Genomic DNA, 20,442 nt, shown 5'->3' with positions numbered 1-20,442 from the left:
TCCCATAAAATCACGTAAACAAAATGCCTGCATACTTAGGGAGATTTATGTAAATTTGTTGAGTTAATGCTAATGTTTCTTTATAGAAATGTAAGAAAGGTTGAAATAGCAAATGAATTTGAGTAAATTCAAACCAAAATTTGCTTAGTTGTCTTGTAACATGTTATCTCAACAGTGTCCAGTGTTGAAATAACAGTTAGATACGAAAGTAACCAAAACAACCACATTATTTTTGCCTTTCTGAGAACTTTCTGGCAAGAGCAGAAATATGATTAAAAATCACCTTAATCTATGTGCTACAATCCTTTCAAATCAATTTTAAAGAATAATGAGCAAACCCCTCAGTGCTTATGGATAGGAATATTCTTAATACTTACAGTGTTCTCCAAATGCTTTGGTGGTGAATACCTCTCTAAGTGTTACTGTGTTTGAATGTTGTATCTTCTTCCACATGTCAACTAAGACCATACACTTTGTGTTAATAAGACGAAAGCCTGTAAATTAATCAAAGCATCAGATTAAAACAATGCTTTTTTAACATTAAGACGTAACCCAGTATTTTAGGTGTCATGCCAAATTTTAATAGTTAGTACTTGCTTTATGTGAAAAGATCTGAACTATCATGCTTTTGAGATGGTCATTTTAAATAAAATCCCAATGAAAGTATGCAAATATCCTAACTATGGAATATTAGACCATAGAAAATTATTTTAGTCTCCAAAAGTAATAATGATCAACTCCATATTAGCTGTACCTTTGACCTCAAACATAATTGAAAGATTTTGCTGGAATATATAATTATTCAAAACAACCTCAATGGAATACTGACAAAACAGGTCGAACTCGGTAATTGTAAGTTTGAATTTCCTTACCGTGTATCCTGCGAAGGCAATATGGGAGATCATCTTTGCCATTGATAGCTTTGTAACATGATGTAATGAAACCAAAATTACTTGTCTTTTGCAGCCGGTTAGCTGGTGGGGGCTCCAAAGGAAAAAGACTGTGGTAGCTGTCCACTTCAGTTGGAAATCCTAAAGCAGAAATCCATGAATTATTCTAATAACCAGAAATTAAACTCGTCTGAAAAAAAAATGCAAAAAATAATTTTTCCTTTTGCCATCGAGTTCTTAAGAAAGTGGATCAGCCATGTACTTTAACATACTTAACAGATTCATTCCATTGTATTCTACAATTAAGCACCTCTAAGGTCGGAGACCCTCACTAATTGATTCTTACAAGACAAGGAAAGCACCAGAACAGATTCTTGAAGTATTCTGATAATCAAAACTCAGCAGATAACAAATGTGACAGCAATCACTGAGAACATAAAACCCTCTTAGGCCAGAACAAACCAAAATCAGTTCCCTCTTCTGAACATCATCTTAACTAGCAATTCCTGCAGAAAGAACTGCACCTTAGCAATGCTTTCAGAATGTGAGATGCTGAAAAAAGAACAAAAGGGAGTAAAAAGTAAAAAAAGATTAGAGTGAGTGCCTGAGTTAAAAATATATGAGTCAAATTCAACCATGAACGTTGTTAATACTTATCCATCTTTAAACAGTAACATAAAAAATTGAAAATTTACAATTATATGAGTAATTGAACTTAATTCTTAATATTTATACCATTTTGGAAACCAATATGCATTTGATCTTTCAGAAGCTAACGGCAACAGTCAGATCAGTGGTACTGTTACTGGCTCTGAGGCTCAGAAGGCAAGTGTGCAGGCAGGCAGGGCGGCAGTGATAGGAGACTCTACAGGAGATTCTGCAGTCACATGGGAACAGACAGAAAGTTCTGTGGTCATGGAACAGACACCAGGCTTGTGTGTTACCTCTGAGTGCCAGGGTCAAAGATGTCATATAACCATATAACCACTTACAGCACAGAACAGGCCAGTTTGGCCCTACTAGTCCATGCCGTAGCAAATCCCCACCCTCCTAGTCCCACTGACCAGCACCCGGTCCATACCCTTCTAGTCCCCTCCTATCCATGTAACAATCCAGTCTTTCCTTAAATGTAACCAATGATCCCGCCTCGACCACGTCTGCCGGAAGCTCATTCCACATCCCCACCACCCTCTGCGTGAAGAAATTTCCCCTCATGTTCCCCTTATAATTTTCCCCCTTCAATCTTAAACCATGTCCTCTAGTTTGAATCTCCCCCTTTCTTAATTGAAAAAGCCTATCCACATTTACTCTGTCTGTCCCTTTTAAAATCTTAAACACCTCTATCAAGTCCCCTCTCAATCTTCTACGCTCCAGAGAAAAAAGCCCCAGTCTGCACAACCTTTCCCTGTAACTCAGACCCTGAAATCCTGTCAACATTCTCGTGAACCTTCTCTGCACTCTCTCTATTTTGTTTATATCTTTCCTATAATTTGGTGACCAAAACTGTACACAGTACTCCAAATTTGGCCTCACCAATGCCTTGTACAATTTCATCATAACCTCCCTACTCTTGAATTCAATACTCCGATTTATGAAGGCCAACATTCCAAATGCCTTCTTCATCACACCATCTACCTGAGTATCAGCCTTGAGGGTTCTATTTACCATAACTCCTAAATCCCTTTGTTGCTCTGCACTCCTCAATTGTCTACCATTCAATGTATATGACCTATTTAAATTTGCCTTTCCAAAATGCAGCACCTCACATTTATCTGTATTAAATTCCATCAGCCATTTCTCAGCCCACACCTCCAGCCTTCCTAAATCACCTTTTAATCTACGGTAATCTACCTCACTGTCCACAACACCACCAATCTTTGTGTCATCCGCAAACTTGCTTATCCAATTCTCTACCCCTACATCCAGATCGTTAATATATATAACAAATAATAGTGGACCCAGGACCGAACCCTGAGGAACTCCACTAGTCACCGGCCTCCAATTGGACAAACAATTGTCTACCACTACTCTCTGACACCTTCCATCCAACCACTGCTGAATCCATTTCACTACCTCCTTATTTATACCTAATGCCTCCACCTTTTTTCCTAACCTCCTGTGGGGAACTTTGTCAAAAGCTTTACTAAAGTCCAAATAGACAACATCCACAGCTTTCCCTTCATCAACCTTTTTTGTAACCCCCTCGAAGAACTCAATCAGGTTTGTCAAGCATGATCTACTCCTGACAAAACCATGCTGATTACTCCCTATCAATCCTTGTACGTCCAAAAATTTGTAAATAGCATCCCTCAGAACACTTTCCATCAACTTGCCCACCACAGATGTCAGACTTACAGGCCTATAATTCCCAGGTTTGCATTTGGACCCTTTCTTAAATAGAGGAACCACATGTGCCACCCTCCAATCCTTTGGTACCAACCCCGTGGCCAGTGACATCCTAAATATCTCTGTTAATGGCCCCACTAACTGTCCACTAGCCTCCCTGAGTGTCCTAGGGAATATTTTGTCCGGTCCGGGAGATTTATCCACCTTTATCCTTTTTAACACAGCCATCACTACCTCCTCGGTTATCCTTATATGCTTCATGACCTCCCCACTATTTTTCTTTACTTCAACTGGTTCAACATTTTTTTCCCTAGTGAACACCGAGGCAAAGAAATCATTCAAAATTCCCCCCATTTCCTCAAACTTCTCACTCAGCCTACCCTCGCTATCTACAAGGAGTCCAATTTTATTTCTCACTAATCTTTTACTTTTAATGTACTTATAGAAACCCTTTGGATTTATTTCTACTCTGTCAGCCAAAGCCTCTTCATGCCTTTTTTTGGCCTTTCTAATTTCTTTAAGATTCCTTCTACACTCCTTGTAGTCCTCCTTCAACTTCTCAGCTCCCTGCTCTTTATACCTCTTGTACACCTCCCTTTTTCTCCTAACCAAATTTCCAATATTCCTCGAAAACCAAGCCTCCCTATGACTTCCAGCCTTTCCTTTGATCCACACTGGGACATAACTACTCTGTACCCTCAAAATTTCTTTTTTGAATATCCTCCATTTTTCATTAACATCCTTACCTGAAAATATCCTGTCCCACTCAATACTCCCCAAATCCCTTCTTATTCCTACAAAATTTGCTCTTTTCCAATCCAGAACCTCAACTTTAGGCCTCTCCTTGCTCTTCCTTAAAACTACCCTAAAACTAACAGAATTATGGTCACTAGACCCAATTGGTTCTCCAACATTAATGTCCGCTACCTGACCTAGCTCGTTCCCTAACAGGAGATCCAGTATTACACCATCCCGAGTTGGTTCTTCGACTAACTGATTTAGAAAACAATCCTGAACACATTTAATGAACTCCAGCCCATCCAGTCCTCTAACCGTATGGGTATCCCAATCAATGTGTGGGAAGTTAAAATCTCCCATGATCACTACCCTATGATTTTCACACATATACGTTATCTCCCTACAAATTTGTTCCTCTAATTCCCTTGGACCATTTGGTGGTCTGTAATACACCCCTATTAGCACCCTATTAGCACCCTCTGGCAGGATGGTATGGAGGGTTTGCAACTTCCCCATTTTAAGAATTATTATAAGGAAGCTCAACTGAAATTCATTAATGTGATGTTTGATGTAGATAAAACTCCAACTTGGGTTAAAATAGAATTGAGTAAAATAGAGAAAATAGTATGCAGGATTTTATTTATGAATGGAATTCAAAATTGCTAATAGGAAGTAGAGGCACGCCTGTTTTGAAACATTTGATTGAATTATGAAGTAAAATAAATTATTAAATAGGTGGAAAAGGTCTGATTTCTCAAAAAAAGCCTTTATATCAAAATAGACTTCTTCCTTTTTTTATGGACAATCAATCTATGAGGATTTAGAGTCGAATGGGGATTAAGAAAATAGAAGATTGTTTTGAAGCTGGCAGATTTATTACTTTTGAACAAATGAAGAATAAATTTAATGTCCCAAATAATACTTTTTTCTGTTATTATCAGGTTAAGGCTTTCTTGGTTGATAAATTAGGTCCTAGTTTGATATTATCTACACAGAATGAATTAGAATTATTGATTTGTAAGGGCAGTTTGAATAAGTTTATTTCGGTGATGTACAAATTACTTCAAAAATAAGATCCTAAATTAGGAATCCATAAAGCAAGATTAAGATGGGAGGTTGATTTATATAGACAAATAGATGAAAATTATGCAATTATGTCAAGAAAATATGACAAAAATTATTAATGTTAGGTATGGATTGGATCAATATAATTTTTTGCATCAATTATACTTACCTCCTCAAAAATTTTAAAAAATTGAATCCAATATTATCAAATTTATGCTTTAGATATGGTCAGGAAGTTGGTTCTTTTTTGCATTCTACTTGGAAGTGTCCTATGGTAAAACTTCTTTGGTTAAAACTTTTTTTGGAGAAAATATTAGGGGCTAAACTACCACAGGATCTGATAATATTTTTGTTGGCTAATATAAAAGTGATTAGACCTAAACTGAGGTTAATTATGTATCAAATTGAATTTTTACAACTTTAGCTGATTCTAGGAAGTGCATAGCCATTACTTGGAAATCAGATACAGATTTAGGGATGAAGAGATGGCATGCTGAACTATTTCAGAAGATGACTTATAATTTAATTAAAAAATTTTTTTTGGAAAAAACGGAGCCCATTCTTACAATATGTTGTTTGAAAATTTGAAGGACTATGAAAGCCCATCCTGTTGGTAAAACCCAGCTCCATTATTATTAGAATCGAGATTTTTAATTTTTTTTAAACATTCTCCAAACTTTCTTTCTTCTGGTATATTCTGAAGGGGAGGGTGGGTGGTGGGGTAAGGGTTTTTATACATATCACACACACACACACACACACACACACACACACACACACCACATGTATAATTTTTTTTCTGGTAGCTTTATTGAATACGTATACATTGATGTCGATCCTCACATCTGCGGATCGACAATGAGATAGACAACAGACTCGCCAAGGCAAATAGCGCCTTTGGAAGACTACACAAAAGAGTCTGGAAAAACAACCAACTGAAAAACCTCACAAAGATAAGCGTATACAGAGCCGTTGTCATACCCACACTCCTGTTCGGCTCCGAATCATGGGTCCTCTACCGGCACCACCTACGGCTCCTAGAACGCTTCCACCAGCGTTGTCTCCGCTCCATCCTCAACATCCATTGGAGCGCTTACATCCCTAACGTCGAAGTACTCGAGATGGCAGAGGTCGACAGCATCGAGTCCACGCTGCTGAAGATCCAGCTGCGCTGGATGGGTCACGTCTCCAGAATGGAGGACCATCGCCTTCCCAAGATCGTGTTATATGGCGAGCTCTCCACTGGCCACCGTGACAGAGGTGCACCAAAGAAAAGGTACAAGGACTGCCTAAAGAAATCTCTTGGTGCCTGCCACATTGACCACCGCCAGTGGGCTGATAACGCCTCAAACCGTGCATCTTGGCGCCTCACAGTTTGGCGGACAGCAACCTCCTTTGAAGAAGACCGCAGAGCCCACCTCACTGACAAAAGGCAAAGGAGGAAAAACCCAACACCCAACCCCAACCAACCAATTTTCCCCTGCAACCGTGTCTGCCTGTCCCGCATCGGACTTGTCAGCCACAAACGAGCCTGCAGCTGACGTGGACTTTTTACCCCCTCCATAAATCTTCGTCCGCGAAGCCAAGCCAAAGAAAGATACATTGATGTGGTTTTAAAATTATTAAAATAATTAAAAAAAGGAAATTGGGACGAGCAAATAGAAGAAGTGTTTGTGAATGAACCTTTGGGGGCCAGGGACCATTGGTTATGGAGAGAGACCAGACAGGACCACTTGCTAAAATTCAGAATTGGGGTAGGCCGACTTTCAGGGTTTAAAACAAAAATTAGCTTGATTTTATTGGAACAGGTTGTTTGAAGGTTGAAGAAATGTTTTTTAAAGGCATGTTTTTAAAGTGTGTTGACAAGAGTCCATGCATGTTCCTGTTTGAGTGAAGGGTCAGACACACAAGCTAGGGAAGCTTGGGTAACAAAAGAAATTCAGGCTCCCTTCAAGAGCAAGGAGGTAGTTTGGGGCAGGCAAGAAATTCTCCTGTTTATACTGTGGAGAAAGACTGGGGAACTTGAAGCAATCAATGGTTAAGGAGGTGCTAAAGGTCCTGATGCATATGAAGATGGACAAATCTCCTGAGCCTGATCAGATATATCCAATGACACTGTGGGAAGCTAGAGAGGAAATTGCAAATGCCTTGGCTGAGATATATGTGTTGTCATTAAGTACAGGTGAGGTGCTAGAAGACTGGAGGGTGGCAAATGTGCTTTTATTCACAAAAAGCTACAGGGAAAAGACTGAATTACAGACCATTGTGCCTCACATCTGTGGAAAATTACTAGAGAGCATTCTGTAGGAGAAAATATGCATGCACTTGGATGGAATAAGGGCTGATTAGGGAGAATCAGCATGGTTTTGTAAATGGAAAGTTTTACGATTCTAATTGAGTTTTTTGATGATGTGATCAAAAAGATTGTCAAAGGCAGAGCTGGGGATGGATTTCAGCAAGGCATTCAATAAGATTCCATGTGGTGCACAGCTCTGAAACATTAGATCGCGTGGGCTCCAAGGTGAGAAAGCAGAATGGACATAAAATTATCCTCATGGTAAAAAGCAGATGATGATATGAAAGATTGTTTTTCATACTGGAGTTCTGTGACTTGTGGTGTGTCACATAGTTCAGTGCTGGCCCTATTTCTGTTTGTCATCTATATCAATGATTTAGATTAAAAAGTATTTTAAAAAAACAGCACTGCCAGAGTTGCTGTAATGCCAGCACTACCCCGGAGCAGAACTGGGAGAGGTGAGACAGCACTGCTCCAAGGGGTTGCACTACCCGGTGCTAATGCAGGTGTCTCAGTGCAGGCTTTAAATGGCCTGTTAAGAGCCAATGGTGTTTGTAGGCAAAATCCAACAACTGTGGAGGTCAGTGACAAGATGGGGGCACCTGTGCTTGGCAGCATCCACAATGGATTGCAGACTCCGGTGTAGCAGGAGACCAGCGCAAGGCAGCAGAAATGGAGAGAAAATCCCCCGTTGAGGAGAAGCAGAGGAGATGATCCTACAGGATGGTGACCATGGCAGTGGACTTAGCAAGGGGCTCAGCAGCTGAGGGTATCCTCCGTTCAGGGGACCTGAGTCTGCGGGCTGCTAGAGACTGACTCATGCGAACCAGGTTTCAGAGCTGGGATTTGATATGGTGCTGAGGGCAAGATGAGCTCCCAAAGGGCCTCGGGTGCTGAAGGCCTCCTGATCAAAGTCAGAGCTTTGGAAATGGAGCTCAGGTTCCTGAAGAATCAAACAGGATTCTATGCATTTGCAGAGCTGTGGGAGCTCTGGATGAGAGTCCATGGACACTCATGACTCTGAAGGGACTCTCTTTTGCTTCACTTTCTCTCTTATTGTAAGGGGTGCTGGGCAACTCTTTGTCAACCTTACAGGCAGAAGGCAATTTCGTGTAATAATGTTTTGTACCATTACATGACAATAAAGGAATTTTGTACATGGCTTGCTTAGCAAGTTTACGGATGGCACTATAGTGTCCAGTATTGCAAATAGTGAAGACAGTTGCCAAAGTCTGTAGCAGGATCTTGATCAGTTGTACAAAAGGTCAGAAGAACAGTTGATGGAATTTCATAGAGAAAAATGTGAGGTGTTGCATTTTGGGAGGTCGAACATGGGTACACAGTGAATGGTAGGGAGCTGGGGAGTGTTGTGTAGAACAGAGGTATCTCGGAGGCCCAAGTTCATTTTTATTTATCATTTGATTGTACTCATGCAACCTGACAAAACAGCATTTTCCGCTCCATGGTGGAAAACAGCAGAAACAGAGTGGGGGGTGAGGAGTGGTGGGGAGTCCACAAAGACATTCCCTGCCGCTTTTATGACCCTGTGGATTGACCTCCGATCTGATACTCTACAGCAACCATACGGCAGCCAGTCAGGACGATCTCGATGGAGCTCCTCCAGAAAGTTTATAGAATGGAAGCTGGTAGCCTTGCCCGCCTCAGCCTTATAAGGAAGTGCTGTCACTGTTGCATCTTCCTGACAAGTGATGAGATGTTGTGTGTCCTCGATAGATAATTTCTTAAGTCAACTACAAGGAACTCGATGCTCTCCACTACCAACCTCTTAGTGTAGTGGAGGGTGGTTGTCCCTGGTCCTCCGGAGGTCCACAATCATCTCCTTTGTCTTGTCCATGTAGATAGGGTGGTCAAAAAGGCTATCAGCACATACATCTTCATCAGAGTATTGAGTACAGAAGTTGGGAGGGCATTTTATGGCTGTACAAGACATTGGCAAGGCCCCATTTGGTGTATACTGTTCACTTTTGATCATCGTGCTACAGGAAAGATGGTGACAAGCTGGAGAGGGTACAGAGAAGATTTACACAGATGTTGCCAGGACTCAGGGAGAGTTTGAACAGCCTAGGGGTTTATTCTTTGGGGCGCAGGAGGATGAGGAGTGATCTCATGGACATATACAAAATCATGAGAGGTATCGATCAGGTGAATGAACAGGACAAAGTTACAATTAGTGAAGACAAAGTTACAATGAAGTGGGAGAGATTTAACAAAAACTTGAGAGGGTGATGGATGCATGGAATGGGCAAGGTGGTTGAGGCAGATACTATTGCAATATTGAAGAAAAATAATTAGACATGGTTAGGATGGATATACAGGGAGATGAACCAACGTGTATGAGGAGACTAATGTAGGTGGAACATTTTGGTTGCTGTGGGCAAATTGGGCCAAAAGGTCTGTTTCCACATTGAATGACTCTATGACTAGGGTTTTCTTAACTGTCACTGGTTTCCAACAAAATTCTGTGAATGGAGTTGCTCTACAATATCTATGCCATGTTGAGGACCAGGCGCCATTTAGCCTTATTGCTCAGCTACAGGACCCCCCTCAACCAGAATTTTGATTTTATGGATCAGAAGAAAATCTCAAGGGCATGTAGAATGCAAGTAGTGACTGAAGGGGTGGGTCTACCTCAGAAAAAAAAATCATTAAACCTACAACTTTAAATTACTTTGGCAATTTTTATTTTTAAATAAAGTGGTTTTATATACACAAAATGTATATAGGGATATCTTTCTGTGAGAGTATATAGATATGTTTTTGGGAGATAAATTGGGAAAGGTTTGTTAGAGAAGGTCATATACAAATACCTTAAAACAGATCTTATTTGAAGTACTGGAGCTCTGCCCCATGCTAGACATATCGGGGCCTCAGAGCTTTTGCAAGAGACTTCACTAATGGATTGTTGTTTACAAAAGGCAACAGATGAAAGAGCATGTTGGAGCCGCCTGTCTGGAAGAGTGCTTGCTGTTGTAAGAGGATCATGTGGTTTTGCAAGCAGAGAGTAAAACAGATTTTCTGTGTGTGTGTGTGTGTGTGTGTGTGTGTGTGTGTGTGTGTGTGTGTGTGTGTGTGTGTGTGTGTGTGAAAGAGAGAGAGATCACTTGTACAGTGTTACAGCCAGCAGAAGTAGATGGGACTGGAACAGGACAAGCTGGCAAGGTTATGAAAAGCCCATTTGAAAGATGGCCTGGTCAAAGCCCTTGTGGTTCAAGAGGAGAGGACTGGCTGTCTAATGTTTCACTTGGAATAAGGGAAACAAAAAGGAACTCTGTGGTGACCTGAAAGAAAGAGGTTATCATCTGGAGAACCCTGAAGGGGCAAGTTTCGTCAGCAAGAAACTGGAGTGGTTGATTAAAAAGGAATCAGTTGTGGATGTCATCCTACAACAAAAATCTCTTTGAAAAACGACAAGAACCATTTACCTTTCAAGCACCAAAGCCTGATGAACTTTATAAATGTTAAATTCTGTGCACAGTATAAGAATTGCCTGTAATCAGTGAACTTGGAGGAATGAGAAGTGAGATTGGACTGTGAACCAAAGAACTTTTCTCAACTTACACACACATTAAATACACGTGCGCTTAGAATTAGAAGGAGGTTAAGTTAGATTAAGTAAGTCAATAGAGATAAAAGTGTGATTCTGTTTTTATGTTTAAAAATAATTAAAAGCAACTTTTGTTTAAGTAACCATTTGTCTTGGTGAATATCTATTGCTGCTGGGTTTATGGGGTCCTCTGGACTCGTAACATTTCAAATATATAACACACTCTAGTGATACTTGTTAAATTCTGCAAATCAAGTGTCAAATTTTTATGACCAATCTTACCTGGATTTTCAGTTTGGTCAATCTGTGCCATTGTTATTAAATGTTTGTGGATCAACTCCTACAAAGAGACATTAATAATTATATAGATTAGCGTCATCCTTTATAAACTCACTCATTACAGTCAAGATTGAATATAACAATTGGTACAGTGGCACCATCTGATGATGTGATATGGTAGATACAGGCAATGTCAAGGTTAGACAAGGGTTCCATCCCTCAAATCTGTTCATAAACTGACAAAAGGAACAACTTCAATTAGTGTTAAAATGTACAGTACCAGAATCAGAGCACTCTATGTCCAACTGCTAGCCCTTAATGGGCTTAAAGTATGAATGATATTACAATTTTTGATAAATTATTTTACAAGTGTCATTAAAGGAGATTGTCTTGTCAGTTTCCAAAACAAATCTCTTAAGTAGTCTCCTGCTGTGAAGTAGCAGACCACACTCTTAAAGACAATGGTGTCTGTTTCATTACTGCAGGGATTTTCAAATATATATTTTCTTAAAAAACAATACTGGCTACTTTTTGAATCAATGGCTTTACCCTGCTCCAAAATTCTTGAAGGTATTTGTGTAACTAACTTTCCTATCTAGAAAAATTGTTTAAAATATATGGGAGAATTGGTGTAAAGTTGGGTGACAGAAGATCTGATTTACAGATCTGAAGGAATCCACCTCATGTGTAATTTATAAACTTCAGATTGCGGCAGTATTTCTTCCTCCCTCCCCTCACCCTTTTTTCCAAGTCTGTAATATGTACCAAGATACATGAGAAAGTTCATCTTGCAAGCAGTCTGGTTATTCAACTATACATCGTGTTATATGGCGAGCTCTCCACTGGCCACCGTTACAGAGGTGCACCAAAGAAGAGGTACAAGGACTGCCTAAAGAAATCTCTTGGTGCCTGCCACATTGACCACCGCCAGTGGGCTGATATCGCCTCAAACCGTACATCTTGGCGCCTCACAGTTCGGCGGGCAGCAACCTCCTTTGAAGAAGACCGCAGAGCCCACCTCACTGACAAAAGACAAAGGAGGAAAAACCCAACACCCAACCCCAACCAACCAATTTTCCCCTGCAACCGCTGCAATCGTGTCTGCCTGTCCCGCATCGGACTTGTCAGCCACAAACGAGCCTGCAGCTGACGTGGACATTTACCCCCTCCATAAATCTTCGTCCGCGAAGCCAAGCCAAAGAAGAAGACATAGTACATCACTAAAACACAGTAGAGGGAGAAAGAGAGTGAGAGTGTTAGAGAGAGTGCAAGAGTTAGAACAGAATAATGGCAACATCATTTTACCAGGATGAGGTTTGTTCAGGAACCTTATAACAGCGGGAAGAAACTGTCCTTGAATCTAGTGTTTGATCAAATACTTGTAAATCTTCTCAAAGGGAGTAGGGTGAAGAGAAGGTGGCAGGGATGGGATGAATTTTTACAACATTCCTGAACAAACCTCATTCTGGTAATATGTTGGCTCTTTTTCGGAGACAATGAGACAAAGGGGCATATATATTAGACCCCAATATTTATCTTAGTTCAGCCCTACATTCATTAACTTCTTGAAATGCATCATAATTGAGTTGACCAATTTCATTTGTCAATTGGGTAAGGTCACACTGGCAACCAAGTAAATAGTTAGGCATAAAGTTACTTTGAACTATGCCTGCCTATTGCATAATGGACTGTTGAAGGGGAGGGCAGGAAAATGTCAGGGTGCTAGGGGGCTTCTGGTGTAGAAAATAAATTGACATAAGTTTGTTAGTAATAACAGACAAAAGAAAGTGGCCAGACTTCATATTATTGATACTGCAAGTCATAGCATAACTGAAACTTGTGCTCAGCTACAAAGATATGTAACTGCATCTGCTTAGTCGACTACAAAGAGATACAGTACGTTTCAAATTATCTGAAATGCTTGGGACCAGACATTTTTTGGATAACTGAGAAATTGCTTTAAGCAGTCCAGTAGCATCAGCAGAATTCTTGTATCAGTGGTTAAAAAACAAGAAAAACAATGGTAGGTTTTTCAAGCATGAAATAACGTTTAATTTTAAACCAAAAAAAAATGTAATCTCTGCTTACCAAATAAAATAAATGCAGAAATTTAAGAATTTTTTTTTCAACTTTCAAAATTTTGGATAACTGAGAATTTCAGTTAAATGGTTTTCAGATGCCCCTTTGGCTCCAGAAAATTAGCCAACATATTTTAAAAAATTCATACCACCTCTGCCATGTTCTTTCTGTATTGTAAAAGATGCAATGAGAAGTAACCAGGGAATGGTCCATGCAAAGACCATTGCACATAAAGTCTGATGTCGACCGTGAAAACACTAAAGTGAAAGAAACTCTGTATTAATTGAGTGGGTATAGCAGAAAGGAACGAGTAGCTACTCCTCCTTTATGCTCCCCACTCCTGCTAGTGATATGCATTAAAGGTTGTTTATGTAGCTCATTTGTTCTGCTGTTGTTTTGTTCTGAGGAGATACAAGTTGGGTCGACTAAAACATTGGTGTAGTTAGCTGGGACCATTGGGATGCCTTGGACTGAGTAAGTGGCATATGGAGTACGAGAAGCTGGAGGGAGAAATCAAAGGCCTCTTCAGATTCCTTACGACTCCTGTCCTGACTCCTGGGAGTGGTAAGGTCCCTCATCTGTAGTAGATTCGACTCACTGACAAGATCAAGAAAAAACCTAAATAGAAGACACGGAGGATAGACAGCTTAGTGCCGGGGGCTGGGATAAATTTTAATTAGGACAGCAGTCATAGTTGCTAGGATAAAATAAAGATTAGGTCTTCAGCAATACAGGACAGGCACATGATAGCTTAATGCCTTAGTGCTGGGATAAATTTTAATTTGGACTGCAGCAGTATTGACCGGGATAAAGCATGATTCGGACAGCAGCATAAGCTGGAATAAAATTTTATTTGAACTGCAGTAATATTGACCAGGATAAGTTCAATTTGGACAGCAGCATTATTAAGGGTCGGGCATTGGACAAGAGTGATGGGGAACCCTGGTGCAACAGATGTGTTATTTATACCCGAAATACCAGAAAAAATACTGACAATTGTCAGCTGCACTAACCAAGAGATTAGGCAATGAGGGATGGCTGGTGGTCCATAAGGGAGATAGAGAAAGCAGAACAATTAGTATGGGAAAAGGATGCAGGAAAAAGGTGGAAGAAACAGAGAGGAGAATAGAAGGAACAAGGTCTGAAGGACTGGCAAAGGCCAAAGCAAATTAGTTGGAGGGACAATGCAAGTAAGAGAGGAGGCTTCTTCAGGTGCATTCTCTGCAAGAATGTGCCTGCAGAAGCAGAAGCGGCCCTTTGAATTGCTGTTCAGGTGGCAGCGCTAAAAGCACAGCGCTGGCCACCTGAAGGGACAGCTGCCACAGATGCACCTCTGACCTCACTTCGGCTCCTGTCCCTTCAGGCTGTCAGGTTTTGGATAGCCGGCGCGGGCTATCAACGCAGGGACGTCCCGCGTGGGATGTACCCACACTGATCCCGCTGTCCCGCTCTCTCCCAACAGCCCGATATGTCCTCACTCTGTGGGGCAGCTGGCGTGGGACGTCCCCACACTGATACCGCTGCCCAGCTCTCCCAACAGCCCGACACGAGCCCCCACACCCGCTCCCCCAACAGCCCGACACGAGCTCCCACACCGCGGGGCGGCCGGCGCAGGACATCCCCACACTGCGGGGCGGCCGGCGCAGGACATCCCCACACTGACACCCTGCATCGGCCGCTCCACAGTGTGGGGACCCATGCCGGGCTGCTGGGAAAGCTGGGCAGTGGTATGAGGACGTTCCACACTGACAGCCGGTCGCCCCACAGTCCGGGGACTCACGTTGGGCTGTTGGAAGAGCGGGCATGGGGACTCATGCTGGGAGAGTGGGGCAACTGCATCAGTGCACACCAGCTGCCTCTGCCCTAACGTCCCGCGCCGGGGGGACAGGGGCAGGTGGAAGGGGAGCTGTTGGGCGCTCACCAGCTGACTGTCATCCCCTTAGCAGCCGCTTTCAGGCAGCTGTATTCATATGCGAGGGGGACCTCAATGCTCCGGTGATTATCCCTCCCGGAGGAGGATTACAAAGTTCGCCTCACAGGCGCCTCCTGCACTTTCAAGTGGCCTCCAAACAGCCGCACATTGGCATAATATGCAGCTTTACAATCGGGGATTTCTGCCACCAGAAAATGCCTAGGGATAAAGATATGTACAAAGGAGGGTACACTCGAGGATTGGGAAGTTTTAAAAGCTAAATGTAAGTGCCATGATAACCAGGATAAAAAGCGAAGAAATTATTAATGTAAGGCACAGTACCAGATGATTACTAATAAGCAATCAGATGACCTGGGGACCCAGTGTCTGGTATTGCGACCCTATTCTTGCATGATAATGAGGATGAGGAATCAAAGGATTCCTCTTCAAGGGCACGACTATCCCCTTATGTCCTCCCACCTCATGTGATGTCATAAGCCCCGCCACAGTTGCCTCAGTTGGCTGCTGGAGCCGCCCCTGCTGCTGTTCCCCAGCAGCAGACAAATAGAGCACAAGGCCCAGACTCAATAGTCTGAATTTCAACTCATTTTCATGGCTTTCTTGAAAGTTTGTATGAGTGGAGCTTCTCCATTTGTACTGGGATGGTATGGTGCAGACATTATGTGGCGAATGTTATTGTTGCACATGAAAGCTTTAAATTTGCGGGCTGTATTCAGAGACGAGTTCTATGGGTAAATCATATGATGTAAAACTCCTCTGAATTTTTCAATGGTCTGACTTGCAGTCATTTTTTTACATGTGGATTACAATCAGCCATTTTGAGTGCACGTCGAGTACTATCAGCAAATTCTTTTCCATGAATGGCCTCACAAAGTCTACGCGGACCCGATGCCACGGTTGCGATGGCCATTTCCATGGGTTTACTTCTGCCTGAGGTGCTTTGCGTTGTGTCTCCTGGCATGTACTGCACCTTCTGACTGTGCTCTCGATATCTTCCCCTATAGAAGGCGACCAGACTTGTATCCTGGCTAGTGCTTTCATATGCACTATCCCTGGGTGGTTATTGTGTATTTCGGCCAGGTCATCTTGCTGCCACTTCTTGAGAATGACGGTCTGGGTTCCCCATAGTAGGCATCCTTCTTCAATGGACGATTTTCCATGTCTGGTGTAATAGGGTTTCAGTTCCTCTGACATTTCCTGATCTCTGTCCAGCCATTGTGAAATAAAATACTCTGGACAGTATTATATCATTCTAGGTTTCCTTACTGATCCCCTTTGCTGTTATCGAAAGTTGATTCAGTTGGCTTTGATTTATTTCCATTGCTTCTGATACCCATTTTATGATTCTTTCGTTCTGCTCCGTATCTGGGAGTGGTTATTTTGTAGTGCTGGTTTGTGTTTTAAATCAAAGTCGTTTACTGCCAATAGCATTGCCCACCCTTGAATTTGGGCTGCCACCACCATTGGTATTCCTTTTTTGATCCCAATATTAGACTCAGTGGTTTGTTGTCTGTCACCAATGTAAACTTACGTCTGTACGGGTATTGGTGAAATCTTTGTACCCAAAAGATGATGTCTAGTCTTTCGCTTTCCAATTGAGCATAGTTCCACTCACAAGCAGTTAGTGATCGGGAGGCATACGCCACGGGTTGTTCTCCCTTTTCAGTTTTCTGTGACAGTACGATGCCCAATCCCACAGCGACGCATTTACTGTAAGTGTTAGTTCTTTGTCCAGTTACTGCTTTTAAAATTATTTTTAGTTCATCAACAGTTCGTTTGGTTTCTATATTCCAGTACCATTTCTGATTCATTCAGAGGATTACATAACATAACATAGACATGTTTGGAATGTGTCAGCGATAATGGTTTACTAGATACAGAAATTATTGTAGTTCTGTTTTGTTGGTCCGGTAGGGAACATTCTATACAGCATCAGTACCCTTGTTGTCCACTTGTGCCCCTTCCTTATTGATGGTGAAACCTAAAAAGGTCACCAATGGTGCCATGAACTTTCATTTATCTTTTCGTAGTCAGACATTTACTTGTTGTAGTTGATTCAGAACAATATCTTGGATAGTTAGATGATTGATGTTAGATGATTGATATCATCCCTGCTGGTAATGATGATGTCGTCTAAGTAGCCTACATTGAGTCCTTGCAGTATCTTGTCCATAAATGCTTGGAATATGGCTGGTGCTGCTGATATTCCATACGGGTACATGTAAATAATCCCAAATGTGTGTTTATGGCTATATTTCCAGGAGCTGTAGTCTAGCTCCACCTGTTGGTAGGCCTGTGACAGGTTCAGTTTAGTGAACTTTTGTCCACCAGTTAATATTTGGAATAGTTCTTCGGCCTTTGGAATGGGTGTTCTGGAATTTGTAGTGCTTGATTGATGGTTGCAGATACGTATTTCTCCGTTTGTCTTGCGTACTAGTACGATTGGGGTTGCCTAATTGGAATACTGGATTTTTTTTGAATATTCTTTTTTTCTGAAGTCAATATATTAAGTTCCGATTTGATTTTTTTCCTTTATTGTGAAAGGTACGGCTCTGGGTTTGCAAAATTTGGGTTCTACTTCACGTGTAGTTTGGCTTGTACCCCACAAATGTTTCCCAAACTGTGCCGTAACATTTTAAAATTGGAGCCAGTTTGGGGTCCATGGTTCACTGCAGGTGTTCAACCCGCTTTTCTTTGTTCTTTTGGCTGATTACCTTCCCTATTTCTTGCGAATCCAATTGCAACCGAGCAATGCTGGCCCCTTGGTGTCCACGATATAGAGGGGAAACTGGTTAGATCTATCCTTGTACTTAATGTGTACATTGCACTTTCCAAAAACTTGTATTTCCTCGCCTGCAACAGTTTTTAAGATGGTGTCCGTTTGGAGCATCCTTCCGTACAGTAGCAGGAGCTCTTTCATTGTTCTGGGCATTAGAGAAACTGTTGTTCCCGTATCTGGTTCTATCTGTATCGGTTTGTTATTAATATGGACATGGATGTAAAAATTCGGCTCTTTGTGGCCCAGTCCATGGATGTGGATTACTTGTATAACATGTTTACTTTCATTTGGTTCCTCTTCTGATTTATTGGTATCTGTGTTTTTAGTGTCTGGGCTTTCTCCTTTGAAAATTGTATTTTTCTGGAGCCTGGCTGGTAATCTTTCTTTAGTTTAATCATTGGGCATCTTGGTTTGATGTGCCCCTTCTCATTGCATTTGTGGCATTTGGCTTTTTTGAAATAGCAATTATTGGGGCTGTGATTCGTCTTCCCACAGCGAAAAAATTTTTGGTAGGCAGGTTCCCAGCGAGAAGAATCTTGACGCCGAGATTTATTGATAGCCAAGTCTCTCTGGCAGACACCTGCATTGCTTGCTGCTGTCTCGGCAGCAATAGCAATGTCTAACACCAGTTCAAGTGTCAGATTTCGTGTTGCAATTAGTTTTTCTCAGGTAGTTGGTTCAGCTAAACCCATTACTAATTGATCTCTTAACACACCTTCTCTGAATTGTCCAAATGCACAGTATCTAGACAGTTTACATAACGCAGCCATGAAATTTGGGACAGACTCTCCGTGCTGTTGTTTACAGCGGTAAAACTTATGTTTTTCTGTCATTTCTGGAGGTCAGGGGTTAAGGTGCTGATCGATAGCTTGACAGATTCACCATATGTTTTCGTTGAAGGCATGTGTGGGCTAGTTAGCAATCTTAAGAGCTCATAGGTGCCTCCTCCCATTACGGTTAAAAACAATGCACATTTTTTAATTCAATGGAGGATTTTCAGTAATATCATGTTCAATGGAATGATTAACAAAACGTTCTACATATGCTTCTGAAGTGTCTTCGTCTTCATTGAATTTGTCAAAGTGAGCTGCAGGAACTGCTGCCGCCATTCCTTGGGATTCCCAGCTTTTTTGCTGTCTTTTGTAGTTAGAGTTGATAAATGTGTAATGGTTGAGTGAGTTCTTGAATCCTCCTCACCACTGTTATGTTTGAGGTTCCCCCATTATAAGTAACGACAGCCACATCATCAGTACAGACTAATTCAATGCTTTACTAATTACATACAAGTATTACTACGAAGTGTTCAGTATAATTCAGTTCCCCACGTCATTGTGTACACGTAATGGTGTCATATCCAACACCTTTGCCATGCAATATTAAACCCAGAAGAGACTGCCAAGTGGTGCCAAATCATGCAGGGGGCCGGTGGGCCACCTATGAATGATCATGGAGATTTAAATAATATAAATTTCCCTTATGGGCACCAATGATGGGGGGTGACGAGTGAGATGATTGGCCATACCCAAGTCGCAAGGGCCAACACAAATTATGATCCAGTGCCTTTTTCAACCCTAAGGGGAATAATTTCCTGGAGGTCATGTGATGAGGAGTGAGTGGTAGGACGTTGACCCCTAGAGCTCCCACAGCAGGAGATTCAAAAACAGTTTAAAAAGATTAAAAAAATAAATGTCAAAAATAATAAAAACGAGCAAATAAAGATTTCTACCTGGAAATAATAGGAAAGAAATGCGCCAGCCAGGCAAAGGCAGCCAACAAAGTAGGAGCAATGGTCGGCACTTGATCCAGCCCGCCTCGTGGAGCCCAAAGACCAGGAGGTCCCATTGACGGAGGCACAATTCGCTGAGCACAGCCAAGACTCACCCAGGAGGGGATCAAGTGGTGAGACAGACTCAGAGGAAGGAGAGGCGACGTGGTCCCCAGTCGATCGTCAGGGAGTGAGGGGCCTGTGTAGAGTCCGGTTCTTGGGAAGGTAGATGCGTTGTGTTCCCCCTCAATGAGGACGAGAGAAGAGCAGCCAGGAGCAGAATGTGATGGGCGACAGGAGCAACTTACGGGAAGGCACAGGAGACATTGGCCCCACATTAGTAGATGACTCCAGCGATGATCTCAGCGAGGCTGGTAGCGACGAAAAGGCTGAATGTAGCGTCAGGAGAAAACTAAAAGGAAGACCTGAGACCCACAAGGGGAGCAGGACGGCATCAGCAAGAGGGAGAGTGGTCACAGAGCCCTCACGACAGGACATTTTAAAGGCCATGGAAAGAATGGAGGGGAGACTGGTCAGAGACTTAAAGGAAAGAAAAAGGAATTGTACAATAAAATGGATAGATGGGAAAATGCCCTAATTTGACTGACAGGATGGGTGTCTGAAGGACTAGAGAGAATGAAGGTAGAATAAGTAAATTTGAAAGTGGGTCACCACATGGGAGACAGAGAGTGGATGCCTCTAGAGAC

The 20,442-nt window shown here is 41.9% G+C and overlaps 1 protein-coding gene across 2 annotated transcripts in view; it reads right to left on the bottom strand.

Moving 5' to 3' along the window:
* pan3 (poly(A) specific ribonuclease subunit PAN3) overlaps positions 1-20,442 on the bottom strand; it is a 186,892-nt gene that overhangs the window by 52,009 nt on the left and 114,441 nt on the right. For both annotated transcript variants that reach the window (XM_069891523.1, XM_069891525.1), the window contains exons 8-10: positions 11,183-11,240; positions 873-1,031; positions 378-494 (exon numbers count right to left, since the gene is read on the bottom strand). In XM_069891523.1, coding sequence (XP_069747624.1) covers positions 378-494; positions 873-1,031; positions 11,183-11,240 — 334 coding nt within the window. The remainder of the gene's footprint in view (positions 1-377; positions 495-872; positions 1,032-11,182; positions 11,241-20,442) is intronic.

Source organism: Narcine bancroftii, chromosome 7 (assembly GCF_036971445.1).
Source record: "Narcine bancroftii isolate sNarBan1 chromosome 7, sNarBan1.hap1, whole genome shotgun sequence".
In the NCBI taxonomy this organism is placed as follows: domain Eukaryota; kingdom Metazoa; phylum Chordata; class Chondrichthyes; order Torpediniformes; family Narcinidae; genus Narcine; species Narcine bancroftii.
This window is presented reverse-complemented; position numbering and strand designations above follow the sequence as displayed.